General features: G+C 32.0%; 1 protein-coding gene across 1 annotated transcript; it reads left to right on the forward strand.

Moving 5' to 3' along the window:
• Positions 1-3,140: 3,140 nt before the first annotated feature.
• On the forward strand, positions 3,141-9,900 carry LOC136270159 (inhibitor of apoptosis protein-like). Its single transcript, XM_066066836.1, has 5 exons — positions 3,141-3,248; positions 5,150-5,765; positions 6,775-6,975; positions 7,727-7,777; positions 8,168-9,900. The coding sequence occupies exons 2-5, from the start codon at positions 5,150-5,152 to the stop codon at positions 8,773-8,775; spliced, it is 1,476 nt and encodes a 491-aa protein (XP_065922908.1). The 5' UTR covers positions 3,141-3,248; the 3' UTR covers positions 8,776-9,900.
• The last annotated feature ends 1,283 nt before the right edge of the window (positions 9,901-11,183 follow it).

The raw sequence follows: 11,183 nt of genomic DNA on the forward strand, positions 1-11,183 counted from the left end.
TAGTTCTTGAAAATAATTGATGAATTTGATGTAATGTATGCTAAAGCATAATGATTGTTTTTCAAGGAAACATATTTACAAATACCTTAAATATAGTCAGATTTTTTAAAAAAAATGGTACGAACAATTTAAATATTTTTTGTAGTCGTATGTATTCCTACGCCAGAGTTCAATATAGTCTCGTTCAACTCGACGCTCGGCTGTCTCCGTAAACCCTTGTCGGAGATTTCAGTGTCAGCCGAGCGTTTGGTTGAACGAGACTAGAGTTCAATATTGCTTGGATCCATACAATTTTCGAGAAATATTTCTACCACTGATACATAGTTTGATTGAATTAATTTTATCTTTTAAATATTATTTAACATGATTCATATGGAGGTTTCTCGACATTTTAGTCGAAAAAGTTAAAAAATTCATATTATAAAAATATGCGTAATTCAAATTAGAAACTACGTATACATACATGTACTTATCATGCAAAATAACATAGCATTGATTTTAAAATAAATAAACCTCGACAAAATCAACTCCCGCCAGTTCTTCAGTACTTTGATTTTTAATTCGTGGCCACGAAATAAAAGTCGTTCCCACGAAATAAAAGTCAATTGTAATTTCATTTGAATATATATAATTCGTGGGAACAAAATTGACCTATAAGTTTCCGTAAGAAATAATGGGAATAATACTTGGTAGATGTAAATAAGAATGAAACCCGGCTACAATACACGCTGATATAACAAGCCAAGATGTATTGCAATATCAAACGCAAACCCCAACTGTTGCGTATATTACCCTTTGTGGACTTAGTTATAATTAAAAATTTCAAGGATGCGTAAATTTATGACTAATGATCCTATCAATATACGTGTACAATTTGTTTTCAGATATTGTACGTCAAGGAACAATAATTTCGTGGATCAACTTAACAAGGTTCATATAGTAAATGTCGAATGTCTTGATGACAGAATGAGGGTGCTTTGTTATATGCCTTCTATCTTATAAATTATAATAACATACATGTATATATATACTCTCTCTCTCCTATCCCCTCATTAGACTGTCTCTTTCACTTACTTCAATTCCTTATATCCCAATTTTTTGAAACATTTAGATTTCACGAAAAATACCACTTTTTTTTAAAAGAATTTTGTTTTATGTTTTGTTTTAGAGCGAAAGCGATTACATTAAAGCGATATACATGAACATTTATTTGTAAAACCATTTTCGCCAGTATCAAAAATTAAGGCGCTCCTCTTTTTTTCGTATGGGCTATATCATATATATAATATGCCACTTTCTTTGGTGTTTCATGCAGGTATGATGGTAACTAGCATTGCAGATAAAATGCATATTAGAAACCATTTGTTATAATCCATGCAATCGCTGTTTTAATTATATCATAAATACCTACATGCATGTTTTCTATATCGATATATTAATTGAAAATTGGCTTGATTGGTACGCAACATGTTATTTACAATGCGTTTGTGAGAAGCAGTGCGGATCAGAAAACCTTGGCTAGAGTAGATGCAGATTGTTTAGACTTCTAAATTCATAAGATTTTACATCAACCACGATAAAACAAGAGTGAAAAATGTAATAGTTCAGTACCACCACACATGTGTTTGACAATTTGACAGTTCATATTTTCGCGGAATTTTTCCCCGGCGTTTTCTATGAATCGAGGGTAGACGGACATCTCGGCCCAACGACACCTCGGCCAAGGGCGTTTGACACCTCGGCCCAGACGGATCGGCCCAAATTTATTGACACGTCGGCCCATGTAAAAGACACCTCGGCCCAATGAATTTTTAGGTTCTACTAAATAAAAAAAAATAGGGGCAGATAATTACTTTATCTATTCATTGATTTCTTCTTTCTATCTCTTTTTTTAAGATAATGTCCAACGACATGAAATATTGAATTGCTGCTAAATGTGATAAAATTGTCAGATGATATTTAGCATCAAAATGTTCGTACAAGACGCGCACAAGACCATTATATTTAAAATTAGTATGATCATATTTATTTAATCAACACTGAATCGAATGGTTAGTATATCGTTATTACACAACATTAATGAAAAAAGTTCATTTAAAGTCTATAAAAAATATTTTTTTATGTGGAAGGTTAGATAGAAACAAACCTAAATCAACTTTTAGTGAAAAGGTCATGTCTATCGTTTTTAAATTTACAACGATATGTACAATAAGCGCGCATAACTTCGGACATCGGGTCACACTTGCATACATGTATGACTAAACCTGTCAATCAAACCTTTGTATTTGTTTCATTGGATGGTCACGCGTCTCATTTTTTTTTTTTTTTTTTTGTCAACAGCCAATAGAAATTTTATGACTTTAAGGTTGTCGAAATCTTATTACTTAACTTTTTTCACTACAATAATAATAGAAAATGTGAATTTTGTAGATCGGAAATTTCAGGAATTGAAGACACACTTGAAATATATATATTAGTGTTAAATCTAGGATTTAAAGATTGCAATATTTAGATATTTTCATAAATTTATTAAATCTACAAAGATTGACCAGAAAGTGGACACAATAAAAATATTTTGCGTAATAATGAAATGAAATGTCATGATGTGTTGTTTCTCTGACGATTTTGTAAATCTGATATGGGGTTGTAATCATTGAAAGGATATATATGGACTTTGGTGATTATCGTCTTATAATTAACTGTTCGTAATTAAATCTTCATTGTCACCCGTGACACGCGTTTGCGACTCCAAAGGAAAGTGCTGCATCCTCTTGTTTGTTTAACTATTATAGTGTCATTGTCGTTGTCGAAATTGTCGTCATTTTCTTAATTTTACTTTCTTTTTTTTTGTTTGCTTAACAATTAGAACTTAATGGTCTCATTTTTTTATTAATTCAATTTCTTTTACACGTCTTTGATATGTAATATTTTGATAAAATATATATGTACCGGGGTAAATAAAATAAAAACATTTAAATCAAATATTTTTGTTTGAATTTTGCTTGAACCGAGATGTCTTTTACGTGAGCCGAGGTGTCTCAAATTTTGGGCCGACCCGTCTGGGCCGAGGTGTCCTGGGGCCGAAGTGTCGTTGGGCCGAGGTGTCGTTGGGCCGACATGTCTGACATTCGAATCGAGAGTTCCGAAAGGAAGCCGCCATCTTGTTTGTTTACACTCATCTCGAGGGAATATTTATACGAACTTTATTTTATTTTAACGATTTAAGACAGGATTTTAACCATTTAAAGGTAAGACTCATTAGAATTATACTTAATCTTTACATTCGGATCATCGTCAAGTGCATCATTATTCTCGGTTCCCTACCAAAATCTCTTAAAGTTAGTACCCCCCTCCCGGGAAAAATCTAGTTTTGACGAAATAATAAAGGCAATTTTTCTTTAAATGATTGAGTCTATCGAGAATATTTAAATTAGATATTAACATATGAATCAAAAAATCAATGGCACTTTGCACAAACATTATAAAAAATATATAGAAGTGTGTTTTTTTATACTCAGTTGGGGTATAGAAGAAAGAGAATCAGAGGAAATTCGGACATCATAACAGCATAATTGTCATATTCATTTCTAATTAAACTGCTCTTATAAAACTGCATCTGATATGTAATATCAATATCCTTGTATGTGAGCTCTTATAATGATTATAACTAAAAACGAACAAGTTTCTCCAAATGTACTACTTTTAATAACATAGTATATGTATACATGTAGGATGGTAGATTTGTGTTAGTACCTTAACAAGTGACTTACACCACACATCACTTACAATACCGCATACTAGCATCAATATGTCTGATGCTTTGCTTATATTTATTATCTTACTTGGACTACATTAGATCTATAATGTGTTTATTCTGTAGATACTAGTATTGGTGTCTATGAAGTAAAATGTAATCAAAATTAATACATATTGTAAACATTTTCATTTAAGGTAGCTCCATACTCGTAAAATTCTCTGAGGAAAGTTGAAAAACCGAACTGATTTCGACTTAATAGACTTAAATGTCATCAATTGTTAGAAAAAATATACATGTCATCACACTTTTTGAGATGCCAGATAAACATAAACTAAAGCATATTTTAGCATTAGAAAAATGTATTTTTTTCTGTTAAAAGTAAAATCTTGAAGGCAGAAATTTGTTTTTCTTGTTTAATTTTAATGTCAACTTTATCAGAAAACTAAAATTACAAAAATATTTAAAAATTAATCGTTGGAATAAGAAAAACTATAGCATTTAGACATACAACTGAGAGAAAAGTCAGAAATAGAGTTATTTCCCCTTTGCATAGATAAAATATATAAAAATTTGGAAATTTAGTATAAAATTAAGTGCGAAAATATCTTTAACATACCAATAATTCTAATTACATCCATGTGATTATATTCACATAAAATAAATAAAACTATCTTGCACAATTTTTAAAGAATTCAAAGTTTTACAAAAAGGTGTGACGTCACAGAACACTGGATCTACTTTAATTTAGATATTAAAGTAAATTTCATCTATTTTGACTTGGAGATTTATTCACTGTACATTAAATCTAGGCCTCACTAATATTATTTCTTGTTCGTCGTACCCCGTGTGCTCGAATTTAAATTAAACTATACAAATAATGTAATTATTAATTTGCCACATCCAGAAAATTCTGTGCTGTTTTCTGTTTTTATTTCGCTCTAGTTTTCACATTTTAGATAGTTTTGATTTATTAATCAGAAACAAGTAGAAAAAATATAATTGTCCACACAAATTTATTTATGGACCGCCCAAAAATTTTGACTACAAAAATTAATACTTTGTTATTTAATCGCTCACCCGGTCATACCTTTTTTCACTGGATGTCCGACAAACAAGAAATTAAATTGGTTCGGCCCTATGAAACTATAATACCCATGAATATATATATAAATATAATTATATAAAGTTTGATATTAAAAAAATATGAAAAGCTAAAATCAGATTCAGTCTGGTAAAATTTTAATGTTATTTTCTGAAAGTATATCTCCTCAGTACTTGGTATTGAGAGTATACCATGAATGGCATTATCATTTTTACAATATATGTTCTCTGATGCTAACACTACCTAGTTATGATATACTTAGACCATGTTAACCAATGTTTGTGTTACAGATGACCTCTGATGTGAGTCACCTAACTTCAGTATTCCCCCTACTGGTGGACTCCATCTTCATGTCCTCCTCCCTGGCCGTGATTCTGATCGACTGGAACCACAGCTTTCTGGAGAGGTCACTGCTCAGGCTGATACTGAGTTATCTCCCTCGATGGAGATATCGCAACATCAGGCAGGATGTGTACCTGTGTCTGTTTGCCTTCGCTCTTGGCGTGATATACATGAAAAAGTTGTCTTTTGACATGGAAGTTTGTAGGATTATTTTCATTGCTGTTGCTGTACTGCTGTCATTCTGGCTCCAGAGTAAAACAAAAGAAGAAAATGTGTCGGACAAATGTATTGGAACCTCAAAGATAAAGGTATCCAACAAGTCAGTGGGAGAGTCCTTGGTTACCAGGGACCAGGAAGTCAGTGTCTCCACCTGCTGTGAGGCAGGGATACCTCAATCCCTGCTGTCTCTGCTCCCCTCCTCTTCAGAACCTCAGTCTGAGGTTGACATTGAGGAGGAGATGAGGCAGAGTTATGTTAAAAACTTTCGGGAAAAGTTTGATGAAGCGATTGTTCCTGAGGAGAAACTGGTGACAGCCATCAAGTACCTGAACACAATCAAGGGAGGTAAGTCAAATCCAATCTTATTGACTGAACATTGGTTAGATTAACAGGGGTGTTCATATTAAAAGGAAATCATTTAAGCATGCAACTGGGTAACTTATAAGTTGGGTTTACTAAAACTGTCTTTAAAGAAAAAGAAATGTACTACTACATGTATGTATGTATTGTAAGTTGTTTCTGACCGTGTGAGAGACAGCGATTACCAATATACATATGTACCTGGTACATTACCCTCAGATCTTCGTCTATTTTACCCACAAATACATGTTCATTAGAATCGTTTTGAATTTAAGTTATTGAGATGTAAAAATATAGCTAAACATTACATTTTGAATAAGTGTATTTATTATTTTTTCTGTTAATTAAACTTTTTGCTTTGCACCCAGTAATGGTTCTTGAGTGTTCATATATCTTAGGGTTTTTAGTAAAGCAGACATTTGTATCTACATTGCACTTTTCTAAAACTGTAAACCAACTTTATTCGCTATAACTTTATTTTGGAGTTTTCCGAAGATAAATTGGTTAATGCCAACTAATTTTCTCAATCAAGATTTATATTATCTGGAGAAAAAAATTAAAAGAGACATTTGAGAACTGGTTCACGGCGAGAAATTATCATGACGACAAGGTTCTAAATTTCTCACATGTGAATAAAAGTTGGTTTACAATATTTATTGAAGGTATGCACTACAACCTAAATTAATTTAAAGAGATTCTATTATTCAGCTTGAAGTGAAACCGATGGCTATTTTTAATGAAAACTTTGCTTGTTTTGAATAACATTTAGATCCATGAATCACAAAAACCAAAGTGTCTACTCTATGACTGTACACTTTGATATCTTCTTTAAAACTATAATGTGATACATGTAGTACATTTAGCTGTAGCCATTATTTATTGCTGTACTGAAATTCTTTTAATCAGTCAAATGTTAAGGATATACCTGAGATTTAGCATCTTGTTGAGGAACCTGATTCCTTATTTTCTTTAAAAAATATTGCTTGTTTATCAGGTATGGCTGCTCACAGAGATTTTGACAAGCTGATGCATGCAGTGGACCACATTGATAAGTTCACATTGAGTTCACGCCTGGATGACTCAGGATTCCCTCAGGATTATTCCTACGATGAGCTGAGCCACATCATGGTAAAGGAGAAGATGTATAGACCCCAGGAGTTCTGGAGAGTGCTGGAGATATGTCTGGAAACCAGTGGTAAGTGACGACAAATCAAAGTTAGGAAATAGAAATGGATTCTACAGCAAATGAATTCATACAATAAACTTGGTTGGGTGATTTACATTTTATAAGCTGTGAAATGGTTTATAAAAAAAGAAAACTTTACTTTCAATCAAGTTCATATGAGAATTAATTATACTTATTTTAATTATATTTCTTACAATTCAATTCACTGACATACATATGCCGAAACTTAAAGAAATTTTCCTCATAAATAATCTGTGATCTGAGTGAAAAGTTTACATAAGCAAAAACTTTTTCATTTATTATGAATGAAATAGCGTGTTACAAACAGAAGTTGTGTATTTCATAAATAAATTAAAAGTTTTTACGGTGACATACGGTATTATATATTGAATGTTTTTGTGCAACTGTTGGACACAATTACATAATGAATCCCATAAATCCTTCAAAAGTCTGAAGATTTTTATAATTGAACTGTTTTCAAAATAATGCAAAACTGCATGAAATATATTTTGAAAACTAATCAGAGTTGTTGGAATTATAAGTCTAAGAGATGTTGATGATAAATAATTATCTCCCTGTACAATGAAAATGATTATGATGGAAAAATAGTATTCAGCAGAGAATGTCTGAGAAACATCTACATAAGATAAATAGGGGAACAACAAAAAACATTATGTTAACTTTTTTTCATTTGATGTCACTGATTTCTTTCAATTAATTTGATTGTACATATACAAGTCTTTTATTCATTTTTTCCCAGGTTTCCTGCCATCTCCTGAGGAGTTTGAGGAAATCCGCAATGAAACGAAAGGTATAGGTAATAACAGTTTGATTTTATTTGGCCATATGTAAAGAACTTTTATTTGATCTTAAAAATTGGACATGATTATTTTAAGCAATACCCAGTGATTAATTGTGTTAATTGATTTTATCTTTACGTATCAAGATAATGTTATTTGTTTTAAAATAGATATTATAAAGACATATATAAATTTGAAATGTTTACTGTTTTATATGATAGTCTGAGAGATTACAGATTTATTGTATAAATGTATATCAGAAGATTTACTTTGTATATAATAAAAAATACTGGATATATTAATAGAATATTATTTTTTAAAAATCAATTGTATGTAGTACAATATATTTAATTTATCTATAGTGAATAATTAATCAGTGTGTCACAACCATGTGATTGTAGTTGAACTGGAGGAAGAAGTGGAGGAGGCTAGACAGGAAGTGGAGGAGACCCATCAGGCCCTGGAGAGGAGCATTAGGGTGGTAGAGGAAACCACACAGGAAGTGGTGGAGTCCCGCCAAAAATACAGGTCTCTCAAACAGAGGCTGCAGCAGAGGGATCAGGCCTTACAGCAGAAGGATCAAGCCTTACAGCAGAAAGATCAAGCTTTACAGCAACACCAGCAAGCCTTACAGCAACACCAGCAAGCCTTACAGCAGAAGGATCAGGCCTTACAGCAGAAGGATCAGGCCTTACAGCAGAAGGACAGAATGCTGGAGCAGAAGGACAGAATAATTCAACAAGAGAGACAGAGGGTGAGAGAGCTGGAGCAGAACCCTGAGGGCGAGTTCCAGAGACGTCTACGAGAGATGGAGGAAGAGATCCGTCGACTGTCTGCCAAGTCGAATCGGGCTGTGTGTAAAATCTGTAGGGTGGAGGAGGTTCAGGTGTCATTCTCACCTTGTAATCACCTGGTCTCTTGTGAGGGGTGTGTGCCTAGTCTCCCTCAGAACAAGTGCCCCATGTGTAGGAAAACAATTCAGGGTACAGTCAAGATGATTTTAGCTTGATTAAGTATCAACTCATTGTTAATACCATTACATATGTCAGAGAGTGTTGGCAGCATAGTACTGTATTTTAAAGACTATGATTTTACTTTTATCTCTGAACGGAGGCAATTTAAAAAAAAAACATTGATTTTTATCAAGTCCTAGGCTATGGATAAAATTGACTCCATAATTACAATTTGTTTTTCACCTGTAGATGAGCTTTATGGGAAAACATTTTCTTAATAGATTTTTATTCTTACAACATCCGGTATGGTTGACATATGTAGCAAACTGTTTGTGTTTGTTACGTAAGAGTTTATTAGGAGATTTAATCATTATGAAATATTCATTCTTGTTTATGATTGTTTGTTGAAAACCTAGAAGAACATCAAAAATTAACACTTCAAACACTGACTATGTACACTAATTTGTTAACGAATCTCCAAATGTATTTTCAGGAATTTTTATATATTAACTAAGATTTAACAAAAAAAGATGTTTTGTTCAGTGTCTTAAATTTCTAGATTCAATACTTACGGGCAGCATGTGCAATAGAATATTGAGTGATTGTTTTATGTACAATGTTTTTACATGTATAAAGAGAATGAAAGTGCTGGATTTATGTTTAGATCTAATAAGTTGAAATAATTTCTTAATCATGTGTAAATCATTTGTTCTTATCATATACATTTTTTAAATCTATATTTATAAATTTGTGCAAGTACATAATAGTCTGGTAAAATTTTACCATAGTTCTAATGTTTTTAATGAAGTGCATTAGCTTCATGGAGTTGAATTTCTGTTTTGTATTTGTAGCGGCTCAAAAATACCAGGAATTAAGTTTTACCGGTACTTGCATGCTGTTGCATAACATGTACCTTTTAGTTATGACATTTAAGATCATGATGTATAAAGATTGTGCTAGTGTTTGTGTGTGTACATCCAAGTATAAGGCTGTGATAATGTAAGAATTACATGTGGTTGTGTGAATGATTCAATGAAAGTTTGTGTCTTTGTGTCTCATGTTCAAACATACAGGTATAAAATGTACAGCTATTATATACTCTCAATTTGGCAGCAATTGTACTATAACATCTTGATTCTCAGTCAGAGACTTGCATAATTATATGCAATTTTTTTGAAACCCCAAAAAAATGTTCAAGTGTTTTTGAATTATTTTTGAAAGTATAACATATACGTAATAAGAATCAGGATAATTGTTAGATTTTTTGATAAAACAAAAGGGTATCGAGTGCTTATCATGTATATTTGTCAGTTACAATACTGTAATGTATTAAAGACAGATGTATTGTAAAAGGAGTAGCATTTAAAGGAAATGTAAAATGCTGAATATAAATAATTCATTTTAGAAGAACAAAATGCTATTTTGTTTATATTATACATGTACCATACATACTAATAATACTGCCCTCGAACTTCAGCAGTATTTAAGCAAAGCCATCGATGAGCAGAGACATCTATACATGAGCTCAGGGCCTCTGTCATTGATATCAGCAATAATGTGTTCACAGAATAAAAATGAAATCCCATGTCACAAACTACATGTACTGCATTGATTGACATTAATTAAGTTACTTTATATGTAGATACCCATGTTTCTGGTATGAATGTGTGACTGTGACAACTAAATGGCTAGCTAGTTTAAGTAAGAATGGCAGAGTTGTAAATGTACATGTACATATGTTTATTAGGAGTGCTATTGAATTTGCTGCAACTAATAATTGTAAACAAAGCTTTATTAGATCCTGGGTCACAGTATGTTCATGCAGTGAACTCAGGTAATACAGGTAGTATATATAGTAGCTGCATAGTGCTATCTTTAGGTTTAATTTTGTGGAAGATTTTGTGTTAAGATGAATTGAAATCAATTGTTTATTGTATTGGTGCATTGAACTAAAATGACATGCAAGGTATATGTAGATACCAGTGAATTTCATCTAAAATTTGGCAGCAAACAAGATGAAATATATTCTATTAATGTACTGTACATAAAAGTTCATCTTAGCTTTAGAGACCTGTTAATAAATGTACACAATAACAGAGTATGAACATTCATAGATATCAGTTTGTACCTGTATAAAGATCTGTTTTCCTTCTGTCTTTTACTCACTCTATTCTTCTATCGCTCATAAGAATTGACTGTATCATAAACCATACACATGTAATCTGTAGAGTGATTATATTAAAATGTAAGCATATAAAATGAGTGTGTGTTGTTTCTCTTTTATCGATAATGGAAAGTTGAAAAGTTTGTCAACATTCAAATACATGTACCTGTTGACAGTGACACAGAATTGGATTCAAATTGAGTACACGTATCACAGAACATACTAGTACTCAGTTTTTATTGGTTAGGAGCCGTGTTTTGTAATTAATATGCACCAGTGTTTTTTTGTCTTGGTACAAAA

This window comes from Magallana gigas, chromosome 7, assembly GCF_963853765.1.
Source record: "Magallana gigas chromosome 7, xbMagGiga1.1, whole genome shotgun sequence".
Classification (NCBI taxonomy): Eukaryota; Metazoa; Mollusca; class Bivalvia; order Ostreida; family Ostreidae; genus Magallana; species Magallana gigas.